The sequence below is a fragment of the Chenopodium quinoa genome, unplaced genomic scaffold (assembly GCF_001683475.1).
Source record: "Chenopodium quinoa cultivar QQ74 unplaced genomic scaffold, ASM168347v1, whole genome shotgun sequence".
NCBI classification, from domain to species: domain Eukaryota; kingdom Viridiplantae; phylum Streptophyta; class Magnoliopsida; order Caryophyllales; family Amaranthaceae; genus Chenopodium; species Chenopodium quinoa.
The window spans coordinates 2121217-2143639 of record NW_018744996.1 but is presented as its reverse complement, the minus strand read 5'-3'; the positions used below and the strand labels follow the sequence as shown (position 1 = coordinate 2143639).

The window sequence follows — 22423 nt, the reverse complement described above, 5'->3', positions numbered from 1 at the left end:
ATTGACGATATCCAACATCAATAATGAATGCCAAAAGAGAATCATTGTAAAATTAATAAATTAGGAGTATTAATTAGCTAGTGACACTAATATTTGGAACTAATAGTATTGGATATTTGGATTAATCATACTACTTGTAAAGTAGTAATCATTAGATGTGGTAGGTACTTTGGATAAGTGACTAAGTGCTCTACATCAATAGTATGGTTAAGATGCCCCAAAAAAAATAAAAAAATAAAAGGACTTTAAATTGACCCCCACACATGGAGCACTCGTAGAGAAGCAACAATGAAAAGAAAGCAATTCTTAATTACTAAGGTCATGAAAAAGGCCACTTTAATAGCTATTCCATGAGGTTTATTGTTTCATTTTAATTTAGTTATGCATTCTTGATTTTTTTTTTTAAAAGTTTGCATCAATCACTTTCAATTTTTTTTTTTTTTTTTTTTTTTTTTTTTGGTGAAATCACTTTCAATATTTTAGTGTAAAGTAAATCTTGAACCCCTCTATATATGAAAAAATTAACATAGTGGATGCAACGAATGACCTCATAAAAGTTTAACCTACTATGAGTATATTTGTTGACGTTGCTAGCATGACTTCATTAAATTTGTTTCCTTATTAAAACTGGTAGTTTATTTTGAGGGAATCTCTACGTTGAAGTGGTAAAAAAAAATATACTAGCTCCGTTTCTTATTATGTGCGACAAAAAAATATTTTATATTTTAAAAATAATAACCTTTTGTTACACATATTAAGAAATAAATGTTGTCTTGTTTTGGTGCGCCGCTAGCCAATTTAAACATTGATGCAATGTTGAGTAAAGCACATGGGAGCAGCTTGAAGCAACCCAAGTAAGACACAATTTAAATTAGACAATCAATCCAAATGGAATTGCAAAGAAAACCATTGTAATTGTAGAAAGGTTGTTATTCCTCCATTTAATTATTATTGGTTTCATTTTTACGCTTGCCGAGCAAAACTTCAACATTATATCTCTAACAAGATCTTATATGAATCAATTTTTCTCAAGTAGAAATAATAAAAAAAAAAAAAAAAAAAAGTCTAAGTAGAGTAAATAATGTAAAACTCGAAACCCAACTAAACTAAAATAGAGGAAGCATGATACAAAGAATTTTGATTGTGTGCCAATACTATACATAGTTGGTGGGCGTGGTATGAAGTTTTTTCAGACAATATGCCATAGTTCATGCATTAAGCAACTTACGAATAGTATGCTTTCATAAACAAACTTTTGCAAGGGATGAAAATTTATTTTGCTAGACTTGACCACAAATTCTTTCCTGGCTATAGCTTATGAGCTAACGGCTTATTCTATTTAAGTGAAACTGACTCATTAGAACATTATCTTCACTTTGTTGTGATCGAACACACTTAAACTCGTTTCACATGAATACACACCCACCATGACGAAAATAGTAAATGTAAATTTACATCAAGTCAAATGTTATGTCCTCAGATACATAGATTCATACTGCTTATAGAGTGACGTAAATTTGTTTGAGCCATGCCATTCACCATTTTTTGGGGAGGGTCGGGGAGGCGGGTAAGGATGCAGGAGTAATTGACGCAACTGTACACACAACATACCATAAATCAACACAACACTTCATTGAAACTCTTGAGTAATCAGCCTGAACACAACCTTCATACAGTACAATCCGGTACATATACACCCTTGGACAAAAGGATCAAATCTTGTTTGATTGTCTAGAATACATGATTACTATAATATAGAAAAGAATGATTGCCACATCTTTAAAAATAATAAAAAAAATCTAAAACAAATGGAATAAGTGAAGAGATACAAAAATCACTCTTCTGACCAGTATCCCAAAATCAACACCAATATTAACAGCTATAAAAACAAACCAACCTGCAGGAACCATACAGAAACAAACCAGGCTGAATGTACTGTATGACCCACATCTTTTACAAAAAGATCACGAACTTGCGCGGCGGCATCCAAGCCTAGAACAGATCGAACTTCTTTTTCTGCATATCTTGCTTCCATCTCGGAAGTTTATAAAAAGCTTCCTTCGTCACACCAAAAATAGACTGGAATTCTTCCTCGGATAGATAGGCCTATGGTATTAAAACAAGTGGAGTATGACAATGGGATTTAAGTAATAAAAATAATTATACTATTGATTACAGATTTATGAGTGGACCAACCTCTCTGCGCTTAAAATCAATTCCTGTGACAGGATTTTCAGATCTAGCCCTCAGTTGCTCGTAAGTGAATGTGCTCTGTGTACTTCCAGAAATGGAGTCTTCCTGTTCAGCATCATCTTTAGACACTGACTCCTCCCCGTTGCTCTCAGGTACAGGCTCCACAATCCCAGTTTCTTGAACTTCTTCTGTAGCTTCTTGTGACTCTTCAGTCACCTCTGGAGCACTTTCAGTCTCTTCTTGAGCTGCAGGAAAGAAATGAATATTATCAAGGTTCCTTTTTCTTTTCTTTTCCCACCTTTTTTGTGTGTATAACACATTTACCAAAAAAAAACAAGAGAAATAAAAACGGTTTTGCTTATCTATTTTTGGTTCATATTTCTTAAACAATGGTTTGATTTGCTTATAAAGGCTGTAAAATGAACTAGAATTTGCTGATTTCAGATATGTTTTTTGGGAGTAACTCACCAGGAAGGGTAGTAGCTGGTGGAGATGGACTCCTAGTAGACCGGGGAGGAGATACATCGGGTGTCTTTTCAGCTGTAAGGGCTGATGAAAGAGCAGCCAATGCAGCTGCTCTTTGGGATCCTTGACCAGTATTAACTGGCCTTGGAGTAGGAACTGCAGCAGGCTTGCTTTCAGATGATGGGTTCAAGGCAGATGACAAAGCAGCTAAAGCCGAAGCTCGTTGAGTTGCTCCGCCTTGGTTCGACCCATTTGACTTCTGTAGTAACAAATAATGCATGCATCAGATAACTTAGAACTGAAAAAATACCTGAGTCACAATCACAAATACACAGATTCTCTGTTGCGTATTTAGGTAGAAGAGGGATAATAGAGTAATCCTCCATAGAGTACTGGTGTACATTCCTTTAGGGGTAGGTAAATTTTTTGGTTAGTTAATCTATACAATAAAAGGGATTCTCAATGGGAAAAATTTGTCCACAACCAATTAAATAATGATTTTGAGCAGTGGTTAGAGCCTAGGCACAGATCAAAGCATGCCTTATTTTTCAACAATTTAATAAATCTGTTCAAAATCACATATTAGAAGAATAAGCTATGATAGTATGATACGGAAATGCAACTTAAAATTATACAGCATAATACCAATATTATATAAAGAAACAACTTAACATAAATTTCAAATTTTTGCTGCAATTTTGAATTTTAGTAAATTGGGCCTTTCTTCCTTAGGCCCTTGGCCAGGCCTTCCTACAGCTCAGGGACGAGCAAAGGATCGGATGACCCAAAATACTATCATATGTTACCTCCATTCCTCTTTGTTGGTTACACTTTCTACTTTCATCAGTTTTGTTTTGTTGGTACTATTGCATTTATTACTGATTAGCTTTACAATATACCCAACTTTTTCAGTTTTTCTTAACCATGCTCCCACTTTTTACACTCTCATAACCCCCCCCCCCTCCCTTCTCCCCCTCTTGGTTTTAGTTACCAGTTACTGTAGGCATGAGAGGTAAAAGACAAAATGGGTTTAATATCCACTGTTCCACAGGAAGACAGGAGCTGATTATAACGGATAATATACACTCACTTTCCACCCCCCTTCTTTACCCACCTTTTTTTTTTTTTTTTTTTTTTTTGTGTCTCAAGACAGTTTGCATATATTTACATTTCAAACTTTACAAAAGTTAAAGAGGAATAAAATAACAGTTACTCACATTTGGAGAACTGGACTTTTCTCCGGAGGAGGGATTGAAGGCTGATGACAAAGCTGCCAAAGCTTCAGCTCTCTGTGTAGCACCTCCATTTGATCTAGATGGGCTCTGCAAAGTCAAAAACAATCAGTCATCTGTTTACATCTAACAAGTCTGCAGTCATTAACCAAGGATAAAAACAGCACAAATTAAATCAGACAGACATCCTGCAAAAAAGAGCATTGTTTAAAAACCCACCCACCCACCACCACAGGGAGAGAGAGAGAGAGAGAATAGTCTCATCCATAAATATATAAAAGGATTTGCATAACCTTTTCTAGGAAAAGTTAAGGAATAGATTGAACTTTCACTGGTCTCATCAATGTAATCCCAACTTTCGTTCAACTGAGAATAATCAAAGATGGCAGTTTCCTTCTCAAATAGCCAGGTTAGTCTCAATTGGCCAACAACTTGTTTTTGAGGTTGAAAAAACACTATCACTAGATAATCTGATAGAAGGACAGTTAACCTACCCCTTGCAAGGATAACAGTCCCAGTACCCCTCTTTTATTACGATCTTACGATCCCATCATCAGTCACCAACACCTTCACTTCCCAATGGCACCATCAAACCCACAACCACTGTGGTGCTCCTCCACCCCTACACACTATGACCAGCACTCTACTGCCCTAACACCATTACCACAGATGCATCCAGCTTGATTCCTATCACTGCCAGTGCATCTCTGTCTGAGGATTTCTTTCATTTATGGCAAAGGCCTTGATGAGTTCAGCACTTTTCCAGTTGGCCAAAGATTGCAGAATCACATACCTTTGGTGCTACATGCCACCCCCACACACTATAACCAGCATTCTACTTCCCTTACACTACTATCACCAATGCATCCAGCTTGATTCCCAGCACTGCCAGTGCTTCTCTGCTCAAAGTTTCTTTCACTTTTGGCATAGGCCTTGATGGACTGAGCACTTCTCTAGTAGGCTGAAGATTGCAAGATCACATATCTTTGGTGCTAGCTTTTCTTTCTTCCCACTCATCCTTTATCTTGCTAGCTTGATATCAGCTCCTGGCAGATTTCTAATTCATGATTTGCTATAGGAAACTTTCAGAACCTGCCTTTCTCTTTTCACTATCACTAAGGCTCTCACAGTTCAACAACAATGGGAATGAGAAGGAAGGAGCTAAAAATTTGGGTTAGGGAGGGGGGGGGGGGGGTTATGAGACAAATGGGGTAACAACGCAGGTGAAAAGGTAATCTAATAACACTCTTAAACAGTTAAACCTATGGAACAGGTAATTATCTCCACTTGAACAAATAAACTTTAAATGTGCTTCACCCTTTATTTTATTAGTTAATATAAGCCGTGGTTTTAGTGTTGCTAAGAACATTAGGAAGATAAGACATTGTTCGGTCAGGATAGAGAAAGTTAGAGATGATCTTGTAGGCTGAGAGTGTGTGTGATTGACTACGACAGAGTTGGAATGGGTCTATGAATATGAAATGTCAAGAATATTACATTAGTAAGGAAGTGGTAATGACCTAATCCCTGAGAACCCACTCTGTCATATTAGTGTCACAGAATAAAAAATGGTCAGCACCAAAAAGGATGAAAAAACAAAGGCAGAGCAGCAAGGGTAATTTCCAGTGATTCTCGTAACGAGTGCCGCGAGATCAATGATGGGTTATCAGAGAAGAAGGAACAATCCCATAAACCTTTTCTTCTCACCCTGGTCAAATTAAATGTAGAAAAAATGGACAGACCACTAATTGAGGAATACACCCGATTTTATGGTTTCACAATTCGACAGCCAATATTTCTCATCTCTATAGCCCATTCACTTTTCATAATTCTGCAGTGAGCCAATTATAAATTCTTCCTGGTCTTACATATTGGGAGCCACCACTTAATGACACAAAACACTGGAACGAAATGGATATGTTGAATGCTTTGCTAAGTCTTAGCCTCATCCCCTGGGTACCTGGATTCTTAACAAGTTCCCAGTGACCTTAATAGGGGCTTAGAAAATTGATATCTCTGAATAAAATAGCTCTAGAATCTTCAAATGTATATAATCTTTCCAATATGCAACCACTCATTCTCATATAACATGTTTCCTTCTCGCTTGTCAATGAGGCTATGTGTTAGAATCCAACCCTCTTCTATGTATTAGATGCCCTTTTAATGCTTTCCTAGAGTTTACTTTATGTTTTCTAGGCCTTAGATCCCATTATTGTGTTACTGTCATCTCAGTGTTCACTAGGGATTCTATGCATGTACTATTTAAAGCTCTTTAGAGGGTGAATGATTGAATGAAATCTTAAGCCTTCTACCAGGTGTTGCTTTGCTTTTATGCTTGTTTGTTGTTAGACCTTTATAGATATTGAGTCTTACTTGCATAATAGCTCCCCTCCCCACCAATTTGATGCACTAAGAACTCGTGGTTCGGACCCGCTTATGCCCATCTTGAAGTATCGGCCGTCACAAGCCCCGACCACCCACACTCCGTCGCCAAAAGACGTGAGTGCTCTTGAGATTTAATCGCCCCCGCTTGTGTTGCTTCGTGCTCACAAGCCCCATTTCCGCATTAAGCCTTGCGCTCTTGCCGCCAAAAGGCTAAAGCGCGCCGCACGTTCCGGTGCTCAAAATCCCAGATAGTGACACTATGCCAGGATTCCAGGAACACTGTTAACAAACTTAATAACAATAACTTCCTACAGAAATGGATACCAGTATACCACTATAAGGTTATATCGAGCAACTTTGTGTATTTACATAGCAGAAATTTTTGATGAATATTAATAACTAGGTATACAGGGCCTTTGGAAGTCAAAAGTAAGCCAATACTGGCTGAAGGAGAAGCTGGAGAACCATTGACGAGCTCTTTCAACTACATCATTAAAGGAAAAGCAAGAATTGTCAGTTCCACAATTCTTTAGCTGTTAGAAAAGGTGCAAAGTCAGTAAGGTCCTTAGTACCATCTTTTCCAGCAAGAAGCTAGGCAAAGCCCACATGTTATCTCAAACTCATCTTCAAAAGGCTATATCATATGTCAACCCAATCAAGCACTGGATACAGCCCAGAACACTGATCTTATGAACCACTTTCAGGGTATTTTATCATAATTTGGATGGGTGGACTACATTTCATCAATGCCACCTTAACATGAATTGGTTTTGATTAAGGGAAACAAGTAAAAAGAAATTCAGTAGCAACCTATGGATTTCATATTACTGGTCCATATAAATATTTCTAAAGCATTAGAGTCAAGCATGAATTAATCCACACCAAAACCCAATCGACTTAAGAAAAAAAGTACTCCTCCGTCTCATATTACAAAGCCTATATTCCTTTTTGGGTAAATCAAAACTAAAAGCCTTTTTCTATTTAAAGGTTGTACTTTTTGACAATATTACCTTCTTTTTGATGAGTTGTCATCTTATTTCTTTGTCTTTTTTGTACTAATGATGTCTTTTGACATCAATTCCCAACACTTTCTCTTTCCCTCTCTTCAATAATTCTCAACTACTTTTTCTCTCTCTATCTCTCTCTAACCCACATGCACATATGTACTCCCAATCATTTGTTTTAAGGAATCTACAACCTCCTTTAATTCCTTTGAAAAAACCCAAATAGGCTTCATAATATGAGACGGAGGGAGTAGTCGGATAAACAATACAGACACCAAAGACAATTTGGGTAGCAACTTTTCCAAGTAAACCTTGTCTTGGCCCTAGAAGTAGCCTAAAAAAATAGCTAAAACAGTACTGCACTTTGATGTGCACAATCTCTGCTACTTACTCTTGTCAGAGACAGGGGAAAAGTCAAAGCTCATGATTACAAGCATGAATAAAGCTCCTGTGACATTGCAACATATCAGGCAGATTTCCAGAAGAGGACCTTAAGTCTGCCTTAACCAAAGCAAACAAGCAGCACTACGTTCACAAAAACCAATCCAGCTGAAGGATTTTATGTTACAAAGTCTTTGAACTAAAGTTGGAAAGTTGATGATGCAGGTGCAAGATAGAAAAAGACACATAGGTAACAGATTGGAGAGTAATGAAAAAGTACAGATAAATTACCCAGACATGAATGCCACAACGGTAGGTACAAAAGTTATTAAAGTCACATGCTATACCACATACAACAAACCAAATAAAAGAAGAAAAAAACTATTATTTTATTCACTTCATGATGTACCTCTGCAGAATGGCCAGCACCAAATAATAGCATGACCTTCTTCTGAAATGAGTTCCCTTGAACCTGTGAGAAAAACAATTTCCATGAGAAAATGTGCTACAGAACCAAAAGAAAAGGCAACGCCTGTTTGGAAATAATTACAAGGCATTACAATTCTTAACAACTTGCAAAAATGCATCATTTATGCATGATATACGCCACAAAAATAATGTGGCATACAATACCAATCTTTTCCACAATATTTGAGAAAATATGTTAAGTAAAGATATGGCTCCAACAAACTACTCAAGATGAGAATAGAGGGTTCAAGAGACTAAAATCAGCAGTCCCATCACATTGATGGAAACAAGGACCAGGATCAAACAAACAAACAAGAACAAGCAGCACTATGAATCCTGTGTCCCATCAAGAACCTGACTCTTATATGAATAACTCAAAGCAGCTGATCTTAGACTTAGTCATCTTACTACTTCCAAGGTCAAAAGTCTAGAGTTTCCAACAGACATTGATTGCTACAAAAAAAAAAATATTTAAATAATGCAAAGGTAGTATTGTTGTGTACAACATGCTTCTAGTCACCTCAAATCACATATAAGTTGGCTTATGTGATTTAAGGTGATTAAGCTTGTTGTAAAAATACACTCGAGTGAAAGACCTACCATGCTTTATAAGCCTATTGTTATCACCATAAACAATTGAAAGGAACTAAAAAAAATGAATAAAGAGCTTCACAAAATGCTTTGTAATGCAATCTTACTTTGCTGTCCAACTACGGAGTATAACTTTCAAGAATTATCTCAAATCTCAATTATTTAAAAAGGCAACTTCGAATTTTGCAAAGCTAGCGGTAGTGCCGTTTAGATACTAGAAGTATGCAGCTATATACTTTTTTTAAATTTAGATGCACCTACAATGGCTTTAGCTGGTTCCCATGAAAAGTAAGTTGTGAAGAAACATGGCTCATTTCCTTCAGTGATTCTGTAAAGAGGAATATGTGGAGATAGCCCTTCTAGTGACGCAGCCATCTGAACATATTTCTGCAGTTGAACAAGAACTAACGATGATGTTTCATATAAACCTACAAAATTATTATTCACAACGTGTTTAAAATATAGTACCTGGCCAATTTCAAAAGCTGATTGCTTTTCCTTGGGATCAACTGACTGACCAAGCCAAACAAAAACTTCAATATGGGTGTCAAGTATCATCATATCTTCAGTCAACAGATCATCTTGGGTAAAATTGTAGATTTCCTCAACCTGCACCATTCATATATGATCCAAGAAATTATATACTCTTATAGATATGCACTGAGAATTTCAGCAATTTGCAAGGCGATTTAATGTAACACACACCTGAAACTTTCCTGCAAATCAATGGCCAGGGCAAAAAAAACAGGAGACAATGTATTAGTAAGGAAGCAGCTTTTGTCGAATAATCAATGAGAAGCTGAAAAACGTGTAAAAAATGAACTCCCTTCTCAAGTTTTATACTCCTTTTCATGGAAGAATTGTTTAAAAAAAATAAAAATTGCTCCCCTTCCACATTTTCAATGTACCTTTATGTCAAACTATTGTGGCCTTATTTTTAATACGTTATCAAATCCTTCCAACTCACATGTTAGTTTGGCATCCCAATAATACTAGAATCCGACATTAATGTGCACACTAACGAGCTTTATGCAGATACAGGAGATGTGGGGTGAAATAAATTATTGGAGGTAAAGACTAGAATCAAACCTTTCTTAAAAGAAAAGGAAAATAGGTGTGGGTCCCTGACAAGTTCCTGAGATGTTTTTTTGCTTGCGTAAGGTTGTTTCCCTCCAAGTGCAGACCAAAATACTGAATTTTCAGTTCCTTCTTTGGCATGCTTAGTAGTACTTCCAGGCTGGCAGTGAAAACCAATAATATGCATCAGTTACAGTCATAGTCAAAAATATCGCAGCTAAAAAAAAGGTTTCTGGAGTGTGTGTTTATCAAGCCAATACCACCACTGGACTTCTCAGCAAAACTCACCGTAATAAAATGTCAGTAAGCCAAATCCATATCATAAAGCATCAGACACACTTAATTCTAATAACAATTAATCAGATAGTCTGCTTCAATTTCCTGTTCCTATGTCAAGCAAATATCCAATTATCCTTAACAGGAAATTCAACATGGATACCCTTTTGTGCACTCCAGTACTCCACTGTACCACAAGTTTGTCAATTGACAACAGAGTAAATAGTACTCCACTTTCAAGTTTTTACAGTGGATTTATGAAATGCTAAGATGACTTAAGTTATTGGCAAGTAAAAAGTTCAAACTGCAACAGACAATTAGATAAAACTTTAGGATTTAGCAAATTGTTCAAGTTCATTATGGATGGTCTTATGAGTCTTATCATATATGATATTGATGCAAATTGAGCACCGGTCTTGGAACTTGGCATCATCTCTCATACATCAAAAGGTTTTCTGCTATGCACTAACTCATGCCTTTCCATGATGCCAGGGTGATGAAATACATCAAGATAACAGCAGCAAAAGTTAAGGGGGAGCAGAAATAAACTTATCCACAAGTTCTATATAATTCTTGAAATAGTTACATGCTTACATCCAATCATGATGCTAAAGTTCATTAGAAAAAAAAAAAAATGAAAGCAAAAAGGGTAACCTTTAAAAATTCAGCAATTTTAGCAGTTAGTTGTTGCTGTTCAAAAGTGCTCTGATTGCCATGCCAAGTGAAAATTGAAGAGCCTGATTGCAAAATATAGCAATTGTAAGAGTTCAGTGATGTTGCCACCTGAAATGAACACGGTCATCAAAAAGTAGAAGTTCAGAATAGTTCCACAAGACATTCTTTCAAGCAATTGACTGTACCAAACAAATAGAAAACTAAGAACCCTGAGATGACGCAATGATTACAGGTGAGACATTATAAAGCATAATTCAACATACTCAAACTACTAACGAGCAGGTAACCCATACCGCATCAACCTGCATGGCTTTGTTATTGTGCAAGGAAGTTTCCGATATCTCTATTAATGCAACACCGTCAGCTGGATAAGTTGAATCAGTCAACCCTTTCTCTTCAATGAACTTCTTATATCCAGAGCTCAGACCACCCTAAATACGAAAACAGAATTCAGAGAACTAATAATTGGAGTGAATGCAAGGAGATTCAATATAATTAATTTATTTTATTTATTTGATTTATTTGGTATGGGTTATTTTACAGCTCAAACTTACAATCAATATAATAGATTAGTTCATATTTATTTAGTGGTTTCATGCTACAGTGATCATGTGTGTTATCATCATGAAAATCAAGTGGCAATAATCAAAAGAATTTAAGTTGTAGTCGCTGTCGGTTTCTTAGTTTTGTCACTTAGATAGTTTAACATTATATATTTTTTTAACAATAAAAGGTTGGTGAGATTTGTCGTGCACGGTTAAGATTAACTCAAAAGTGTACTTCTCTTAGGATTTATGGCAGTTTAATAAAGCTCCATAAAGGAACTCTTGTAACATGTTTTGAAGATATAAAAATAAGATGCGTAAAGAGTTTATTTTCTGCTATAATTGAGCACTTATGATTTAAGAAACTCATGAACCAATCAGTTCTTTTAGGGTTAATTAAACGAAATTGTCTATCAACTACTTATACTTTTGCATTCAAATTAATACTTTCTATGCTTACTTAAATTGCAGTTTGACTTTTGCACATTTCACAAAGCAACTTAGAACATATACTTCCTCCGTTTTTCTTATATTACACCATAAGGACTTTTACACTATTCACATAATCTTCTTTGACACATCTTTTGTGATTTATCCGTTAGGAAAAACATAGTCATGTGACATCTAGGTTAGATTCATCTCGAAATCTACTTTTCAAATATCAACTTTTAATAATTTTTACAAAAGTATAATTAGAGATATTAATAGCTAAAGTAATGCATTGGCAAGCGTGAAAACACTCATGGTGCAATAAATAAAAAAAACAAAGGATGTATTAGCTTTGAATATATTTTCCAAATATATATTTAATACATGTTTGATGAAAGATTTATAAAAAAAATAAGGGTCAAAGTTATGCATCGATACATGTGAAAGTCAATATGTTGCAACAAAAAAAAGAGGAAGAAATATATGAAATATTGTTGGATTAGTCTAAATGTATATTTTCGTGGCATCAACTGTCTACAATTTTTACACAACACATCTAAAAAAATGATCACAACACAGACAAAGTATGGGGTACTTGTTTTGAAACAAGTGCATTATAAAAAACTACCTTTAGCACAACCATAGGCTGAAATATTGAAATAAATTGAGGTGGCTCCTTTCCTTGAAAAATACGACCCTGCACCAGTCAAACCTTCAAATTAGCCACCCACATATTAGAAATTGAAATAATGCAATCAAAGGAAACATGATAATACCAGGACAGGTCTTCCTTTCAGTGAATTACACATTGTGTTAGCCAACCTTGCAGCCATCTTCTGGTCATCCTGTAAATGAGAAGTTAATAGAAGCTCAACTTCTCCTGAAGCGAATTATGAGAAAACTCAAAAGCAAGTAATAGAAAAAACTAGTAAAATACTGAATTATGTCTCAAACTAGTAAAACACGCACGCACCCGCTGCGCGCGAGGAAAAAATGGATTTACTTCTCATGGGAAGTAAAGGCTGATTATATAGGACCACATACACTAACTTAGTCACTTTGCAACCCTTTTCTAACCCCTTTTATTAACTTTGAGACAGTGTGCTTACATTTTCTCTTCTAATTTCAAACAGTTAGATCATCAACTAATGCATGAAAGAGAGAGGAAAAACCCTCAAAAAAGAATATCCTCTCGTATGGAGATCCAAATCTATAATGCATTGCTTAGCTTACACCCTTTCCTGGCTTTTTCTTTTTTTTTTTTTTATAACTTTAATACTCCTTCCATCGGTCCGTCCCCTTTTGATCTACCCTTATGCCACTTTCAGTGGACCTAAATAATGTACCCATTCCATTTTTTTTTACCAATTACGGGTAGCATTAAATTACCCTTTTATCCTCAATTTTTCTTGTCTTTATTAGGTGACCTTAAATAACCCTCTATTTTGCAAAAATATTTGTGCAAAGTTAGTTTTTCCATGTGAATTTAGCTTTTTCATGTATTTCTACTACTTTCTCTCTCTACTTTTTGCAAATCCCGTGTGAATTTAACTTTCTAATGTACTTTTACTACCTCCTCCTTCCCCTTCTTAATTCCCGTGAAAATTGATCATAAGGGTAGATCAAAAAGGGACGGAGGGAGTATCAATTAGCCATTAGAGACAAGCAGATGGTTGCAGGCTCAAACTACCAAGAATCACAAAGGCATGGTTTTTAAACGAGTGATCGAGAAATCATCCCATGTCCGATCAATTTGTTTAATCTTGCAGTAGTCTTGGTGTTCCAAAAATCGAAATAAAATTTATAATTGTTGCCAAAACATTGTTTTGAGAGGGGGGGGGGGGTTGAAATTATCAACCAGCAACTAGCTAGGTGTTTGCAAGCTCAGACTACCTTCAACCCCAAGGACATGGCTTTGACAGTGTGATTGCCAATCTTCCCTAGCTAATTAATCTTAATCAGATGACAAATTGTAGCCACTACTTATCTCTCATCCTAATTTTAATTCTTCACCGCATATTGTTAATCCATTGGGTTTTGATGATGACAATATATAAGACCTTTTGAATTGTTGACTTGGTTGTAATCGGTGTGATTTCCACTGATCATCCATATAATCATGATTAACTACAGTTATTTCATAATCTGGTTGGTGATTTCTTCTATAATTCTTCTAAACACTCTTCTTAGTAGCCTAAAATATACTGTTCTAGGGAGAGAATAGCTATGGCCTAAGAGCAACCTCAACAGTAGTCTGAGGCAAAATCTTTGATGAAGTCTCCAGGTAAAATTTTTATTTATTTTTTTTAAATGGAAAGAAGTGCTGACAAAATGGATACATTTTTGGGGAGCCTAAGCAAAGGTCATTGATTTCAATTTTTTCAAAAACCCAGAACAAAACTCAAGTAGTTATCTCGGCACATGGGTTTTGATCAATTTTATTACTCCCTCCATCCCTTAATTACAAGTCTGTATTCTTTTTTAGGCGTCCTAAAATGTTGTGCCTATTTCTAAAAATATCACATAATCATTACTTACTTTTTATCTTTCCTATACAAAATACACATATACCAAAAAAATCATTACTTACTTTTTATCTTTTCTATACAACATTTTCAACTTTTTATTCCCATACAAAATTCTCTACTTTTTATCTTTCCCATGTAATATTCCTCAACTATTCCCATCCTCCTTAATTCCCATATTTTTTGAGAAATAGGCTTGTAATTAAGGGACGGAAGGAGTAAATAATAAAAGAGTATTTTATATTCTGAAGTGAGTCTGAGGGATAAAGCATAAAATTTGAGGGGATATGAAGAGAATTTGAGATGAGTCTGGTCCATTAAAAGTTGGTTTAACTTAATAGAAAGCTGATTTGGCAAAGTCTGCACTTTGAGCAACGTCTAAGGATCATCCTAATTCTTAGCATAACACTGTCAGAGGATGCAAAAATATCCTTACCAAAACAAAAGGAAAAAAAAAACCAAAAGATGCATTAAAAGCTTACCTCAATGCTATCCTTTCCAATCCACCAGCACAAGTAGTAGTCTTCTTTCTTCTCACCAGAGTGATAAGTATACAAAATAATGTAGCAATCCCCACTATAAAATTTGCCAACATCCTCTTTTGGCACGGGAGTTTTGGCACTACCATTGATTCGCCACACCTTAGAATTTATTATAATCAATTGCTTTAGCTATGTCCTTAAAGGCCAAAAGCAATGACCAATTATTTCACATGAGAGGAAACGGAAAAAGCAGTGCGGTGTACCTCAATTTTACCACTGGTTTCAAGCAAGGGTGGAACATCCTCATTAACAGGAGCGCTTTTGTTTGTTCCTTTGGCACCAAAACCTTGCTGCTTCAGAAAAGCTAACAAAATACCCACAAAGATGAGTTTGGATAGAATAACAAAGATACTGGTCTTTTGACAAGTAAAGGAATAAAATCACCTGCTACTTTTCCTCTTCCTTCTTCATTACTAGGAGCAGCAGACCCAGCTGGCCAGGAGTCAAAGTGAGATTTAAAAGAGTGTGTCTCATATCCTTGAATAACTCGAGTGACACGTGTTGTCTTCGGTCTTTTTTGGCTAGTAATAAAGTCCTGCAAAAAAAAAATTATTCAAGATCAATAGTCTCAAGTAATAAACATGCATTTAGTTCTCATTTAAATGAAGTAGGAAATCAGCCAATAAAATTGCATCAGGGATTCATGTCTCACGTATCTCAACCTCATGGTTGGATGATCACCTGTGGTTTTCTCACATTACCTTCAAGCCATTAATTTATCCAGCCCCCGGGCATTTCCTATGGCTTGATCCCTAGTTCTGTAAAGGCTAGAAGGTCCTCTACCAACCCAAAAAAGAAAACAATGAAGAACTTGAAAATTAAATAATTAATTATACCTCTGCAGTATGGCAGGCAGCTTTTCTATCCTCCAATTGCGTCACACGACCAAACCAAAGAAAAACCTCAACCCCGCGGTCCAGTAAATAACATTTGTTATTTTCCAGCTTTCCTTTTGAAAGTTCACCTTCTAAAGCTTGAGCTTTACCGTCCTCGATGCTACAGTTCCAAAGCAGAAAGCCAAAATTACACAAAAGCATAGAGGTATGTTTCTAAACAATGACTAACGCTAATATTATAATTTGAGCTCTGATTTGCAAAATGATGGTTTGCATCTATATCACAATTGCGTGTGAGCTCTAAGAAAACTATAAAATGTATAATTCAGTTTATTCTACATATATTAAGTATAATACTCAGTCATGACAGGAAGTTTAAAAATGATTACAGCTAATATAGAGGAGATATAAAGCTTGCAATAGAAACCAGACATGAATGATGGGGCAATTAAGCTTGCTTTATTTTGGTATGAGAATGGAGAAAAATTCCATAGAAGTATCCGTAGAAAATCATATCATAGCCCACAAATACAGCATGGTGCCTTGCCAGATTACATAGAAGTTCACCATAACTATTGCTTGATATTAAGAACAATTATAGCATCATCGGATCATCGGACATCTAGCCCCAAATAACTCCGATTTAACAATAAGCATCGTTGTTACACATTGATCACCACCGGGGAGATAAAGAGGGGTCAAAAACTAATTAGATCTACAGCCATGAGATCTTGAAGTCCAATCAAATCAACTAAAGTCCAGTTTCACTATGTTTACAATCAAACCATATAAAAATAGAATGAAGTGCAAAGTCAGATGATCTAGAGTTGATGACTGAAGAAAGACAGTTTGCCGAGAAAAAAATTGCTAAGCACAAGCCTAAGACCACAATTATGAACAACAGATCTACTAGGCTCATTGTTATTGACAAGGGAATATCCAGCATCCCCTAGGAGCAGAGCAGCAAGTAAAGGCCTGTCATAGTCAGAGGAACCATACAATAAGGGTGTAGAGACTAGATGTCTTGGTGGTTGAGGGAAAGAAGATGAAGAAGAAGAAGAAGAAGACATTTATCCAGATCTAAAACAAGTAGCCTGAATTAGCATTTGTAAAGTGATTTTTCTAAAGATCTGCCTGTTTCAAATTTAAATTTATTTTAATGTTGGATGCATGCATAAAAATTAGGAATAGGCTTTGTCTAAGAATATGTGCTAGCTGTTGCTAGAAAATAGAGAATGGCCCAAAAGTGACAATGGAAACAGTGGCTCTTGAAATAGGCTTGTGAGGTTATCTAATCTTCATTAGGTTTCAGATGCAAGCTTCATCCATGTATTCATATTCACAGACCAACAGCTTCATTTCCCTGAAAAACCAAAATACAATTGTTCCACTTCCATACAAACAAATACTAAAAAAAAAGGCTTGTGAAAAAGGAAGTGGGAATTTGGGGAAGAAACCCAACAATCTGGGCAGGAGTTTCCTTGACCAACATAAATGATTGGCAACAAATCATATGGATATTTCCTCACTTATCAGCTTCCATTGAGCAGCAACCACTGAACTTCATTGTTACAATCATAAGATCTTCCAACAATTGCATATTTTCACTACCCAAATTCCATCTACTCAGGAATACAGAAATATTTAACATAAATTGCAGTACATGATAACCAATTTGATCCAACAAACACCAATAGCGTTGAGACATCTTCACCAAAAACAGGAAAAGGCAAGAACAAAGCTATTATGTTATCCAGATTGGAGTGTTTGATGTCCATACAACAGAAATTAAAATACAAAGAAGTATGCAGTCAGGACCTAAATTACGCTTTCTAATTGCAAGAACATTAAAAAAGTGAGAGTACCTATAAAGCTTAGCCGCAATTTCCTCAGGAATAACTTCATCTTCACTAACGACCTTTCGAGCAATTGGGGCAAAACCGCCAAAGAGAACCCAGAATTCACCAGAGTCAGATTCAGCTTGTAGGTTTCCATCATCTACATCAATGACAATGGGTTAGAAAAAAGTCAAACCAGCAAAAAATGCGGTAGGGAGAAAGCACAAAAGTTTTTCTCTCATACCAACAATGGCCACGTCACACGTCCCACCATGATTTTGGTCCTTAAGAAACTGGACAACTTCCAAAGCCTTTGCCCTTTCTTGAATGTTGGAGTTTGCACCATTGAACTGATAGATTTTGTCTTTAGTGTCCAAGATGAAAACATCATCGTGATTTAGAGAGGAACGAGCAAATGGGACCTGCACATCCAGATATTCTTATCATCTACAAAGTATAGCCAACAGCATAAATAACTGAAAGCTGATTTAAGAATGAAATTACAACAGAGTACCTGCTTCATCTTGATAGCTCGTTTTCCATGACAGATATACAACTTTGTTTCAAACTCATCTTCCTCTGGCGTCTTGAATCCAGATGCAACTCCGCCTTCTAAAGGTATGATGCATGGTTTAAAGTAGGACAAAAATTTGTCAGATTCAAAACCTTGAAGCTCCCTATGCTGCACAGCTTTCCCTCCAAGAGCTACATCTAGCTCAACTGTTTTAATAGCAGCTGTTCCAGCCTCGTCCTAAAATAAATTTAAATCACACAGTCAACTACACAGCAACCGGAAAAATGAAATAAGAATGATTAGACAGATTAGACCTACCTGGCTAGTATCTTTTCCAAGCCAAAAGTGAATGTCATACAGATAAGCACCCCCTCTGCCAGAACTTGTCTGCAAAAATATGTATCAAAACTAATAGGCATGAAGAACATAATGTAAGCCCTCATGATGAGATGTCAATAACGTATAAGCTGCACAGAAATGAAGGTACAGGAGAAAATTTGTGCTAATTGATACACAGCAGAGAAAGTACATTTCTTCCATAAAATGATTCATAGCAGCTTCTTGCATTAATTGGTATAGGCAATATTTAATAGTCAACTATATTTATTGGGAATATCATAAAGAATGAGATCGAAAAAAAAAAGCCCATTCATCCCTTTCCATCAAGCAAACCTCACTCCAGAAGCTAAAAAGCCACTCAAGCGAAGGATTAGCATCAACAAAGCTGCTGAAACTAAAAAGAGAGGCATGGAATATCCATATCTATACTAACATTTTATAACAAGAAGTTTCACAAGTAATATAGCCACAAACACCAAAGTGAGTAGAACTGATAAAAAACGGATGAAAGCAGAAACGGAGTAGAATTTAGAAAAACGGAGGAAGTATTATAATGTGATTCAGCATGGTTAAGATGTAGATAGGAAAATAAAGACAGGACATATTTGTGCTATAAAATGATTCCTTGACATCCCTAACAACCAAAAGAAATCTTACCAACAGCCGCCCACCTACCCAAAATATTTAAGTGCAGCCAAAGGTTATCTCTACTCACATAAGCAGCTCATTTAAAGATTACAGTCATACACATATCTTTTCAGCCAAATCACAACTGGGTCCAAGCCCCAAAAGGACCATGCCACAACATTCCGTAATCATCAGCAATAATAATTGAACTGAGATTGTCAAGTTGCAACAACAAAGACGCATGTTTTGATAATGACTAGAACCATATTAAATCAAAAGTAACTTAGCAACCAAAGTTAGGGAAAGCATACAAAATAAATCCATGCAAATGCAAACAATTAAAATTCAAAAAAAAAAAAAACCTTTTTTAAAAAAAAATATACCTGTAAGACAATGTAGGAGTCTCCTGAGTAGAATTTACCATAATCCGACTTTGGCAATGGAACGGGTACGAAGTCCTCAATTCTCCATACCTCAGTCCCTCTACAAGGAGTTAAGACTCAAACAAGTAGTTGTGTACATGAGATATTAAAAGCAGCAAGATCAACAACAATGCTGTAGGTTTTAAGCAATAGTAGCCCAATCCTTTTCAAGCAATAGGTCTATGCATTTAGAATGTATGGCATGTATACCTCCCAGAATTTCAAGCGTCAAGTTCAATTCCCAAAAGGCATAGTGATTCGAGAACTGTGCAGCCTCAGCCTCGTTGGCTTGTCATAAAACAAAGAATTGAGGGAATAGGCATTGAAAAAGCATTAGAAACCAATCATCATTCTAAAACTAATTCTCATTTTCACTTCCCGGCCACTTAAACCCCAAACTTGACATCTATGTATATATACAAGTATATGACAAAAAAAGGATACGGTTTCTGCCCTGCTCCTTGGAAAGCAGGATCAGTAGCCTTCGTAGTGCTTGACATCGCCGATTTCTTAACCAGTTAAAGCAGGAAATAGTTCTTACACTTGTACTTTCAAGTAATAAATCAAAGCAACCAAATAGCAATACTGCAGAACCCGAAAAGTCGAAAATACGGCTTACAAACAAGCGAAAATAATAAGAAAGCTAAAATTAAACATCAGAGCCTTCAGAGGACAGATATACATTCATAGGTACATTCTTCAAAATTTTAACTTCAAACAATCAATAATTTTCCCACCAAAAGGAAAAATCAAAAATTCAACTTCTACTTGTATTAGGAGCTTCTTCCTTAATCATGCAATAGAAATTCTCAAAAACCAACACTGTAATTTGCCATTTCTTCTCATTTTCAAAGTTGATCAAATCAAATTCAATAAACAAATTAATCAAATTCACGCATGAATTAACAACAATAAAGCTACAAATCAAACACAAATAATCAAAAACATCCAAACAAATTCAAATTAAAACCTCAGATCAATCGAAAAAAAGCAAAACCAATCAAAAATCAACAAAAAAAACTCAAACAAATCATCAGAAAGATCTAACTAAAGCTAGAATTAAACCAAAACAATCAAAATCAAACCTAAATCAACAAATCAACGATCTCGAGGCTTGATGATGATGATGATGAACAGAAAAAAGGCGAAAATGAGCACGAAAATTGCAGGAGGAGAGAGAAAAAGGGAGGAGAGGAGAGAGAAAATGTCCTTTGGAGCTGGCAATTTTTATGGAAAAATAGGTGGGGTATGGGATATACCAAAAAAAAAAAAGAAAAAAAAAAGGAGATTTGAATAATTGCTTCCTTTTTTTTTTCTTTTTACTATTTTATTATAAATATTATTGATGGTTTAAAATTTAGAACTTTTGATGTTGAGATTTGCAGAGAGAGAAAGAAAGAAAGAAGAAGATTGATGATGAAAATGGAAAGAAAGATGGAGGGGTAATTTGGTAATAAAGTGGAAAAATGAGGGGTTAGTTGTTAAGACAGGCTGGTGTGTTATAAAATTAAATGAGGAAGACGAGGGGTGACTGTGACGGTGGGCCGGTGGTACCGGTTTTGTCGGGTTAGGCGATTTGGGTGCCGGAATTTTGTATTCTTTGCTTTTCTTTGGAGTTTTTGACTACTTTGGACTTGACTTGTAGACTCAACAAACGTTATACGGGGTAGTAGTGTAGTACTAGTACTTGTTATTTTATTCCCTCCGTTCTTAAAACATGGTTACGATTGTCATTTTGGATATTGGTTACGAGTGCATTTAAATTATTGTCGAACACATTTTCTTTCATACTTACTTGCTTTTAATGTAAGGGTTTGTTTAATTCACCTTATTTTTGCTTATTTGATGTGGTTTGATCTAATCTGGTCTGGTCTGATCTTGTTTAGTCTGGTCTGATTTAATCTGACTAAACTTTGACCCTATATATACGATAATCTATAAAGAAGAAATATATCAAATGGGATCTTGTTAGATTTGTATGAATATGTATTTTATTTATATGTAATTTTTATAATTTTTTTCATTACGTAAGTAAAGATATTTAGCGATAAAAAACCGCACATAAAACGATGTTTTGATCTGAACTTATTTTTTCTTATCTGATCTGATCTGAACTGAACTTATTTTTTCTGATCTGATCTAATCTGAACTTATTTTTTTCTAAAATAAGTTGAACTAAACAAGGCTTTAACTATTATTTTTCAAAATATTTACCTACTCCTAAAGCAACTAATTCTATTTACAAAAATATTTAACTAGTTCCAACGTAAATATTCATATTTCCAATGTTGACTTAATCCCAAAGGAGCCTCATTTTCTCAAATGACATAAATGTAAATAAGTGTACATTTACAATATTTTATAATTTTTGCTGAATTAACACTGTTAATTTTCCATCCACCTTCGCTCTTCTTCTTCCTCCTCTTCCGATAGCAAAAATTCGTTGAAGGAGCTTGAGTTTTTGTCCACCTACATCATCTTCATCCTGACCCATCTTCCACCATCACCTCCGGCCCATTTCCAAAACATTTCATCTCCACAAATATGTCCACTGCATTTCCGACGACTTCACCACCTAAATAAACGAAAACGCTAAGAACAAAGAAAAAAAAAATAAAGGGTGTTATGTCCCTCCACTGATGCTCTTCGAATGAAATAGAAATACCTGTATCCGCAACTTCTGGGTATAAACTCTACCACTACTAACATGTACACCTTCACAGGTAACGTTGTCTAACTAGAAGAAAAAATTGAAATGACATAAATGCCCACAAATTTTCCTCTGATGACAGGGAGCGCCCCTTTGAGAAACATACAATTGAGAAACTTGTATTTAGCCCTTAATCCCACTTGATATGTGACATTTGCTCATTGTTTTCCAATATATTATTTTCTTTAGTAACTGCGTAAAATCATCAAACGTAACAATCTTTCGAATAGAGGGAGGAATCCTTAATTTTCTTAAATAGGACTAATACGCATCATACGTTGTACTATTACTTAAGGTAATATCAATCAAATGGTTGGATTAAGGTTGTTAATTGTAATCATATTTTGTC

The 22423-nt window shown here is 35.6% G+C and overlaps 1 protein-coding gene across 2 annotated transcripts; it reads right to left on the bottom strand.

Annotated features, from left to right (window-relative positions):
- Positions 1–1608: 1608 nt before the first annotated feature.
- LOC110707291 (villin-3-like) lies at positions 1609–20644 on the bottom strand. Of its 2 annotated transcripts, none has more exons than XM_021885306.1 (24): positions 20450–20644; positions 19809–19949; positions 19326–19425; positions 18295–18363; positions 17977–18213; positions 17707–17884; positions 17490–17622; positions 15625–15784; positions 15173–15323; positions 14992–15092; positions 14729–14887; positions 12498–12566; positions 12350–12418; positions 11041–11178; positions 10727–10855; positions 9809–9956; positions 9425–9435; positions 9188–9328; positions 8981–9106; positions 8070–8132; positions 3876–3980; positions 2662–2917; positions 2197–2438; positions 1609–2106 (listed from the first exon to the last, which is right to left on the bottom strand). In XM_021885306.1, the coding sequence occupies exons 2-24, from the start codon at positions 19862–19864 to the stop codon at positions 1993–1995; spliced, it is 2955 nt and encodes a 984-aa protein (XP_021740998.1). In that variant the 5' UTR covers positions 19865–19949; positions 20450–20644; the 3' UTR covers positions 1609–1992. The 2 variants fall into 2 exon arrangements, with proteins under 2 accessions (XP_021740998.1, XP_021740999.1); XM_021885307.1 differs by having other exon boundaries at positions 19809–19873.
- Positions 20645–22423: the final 1779 nt, after the last annotated feature.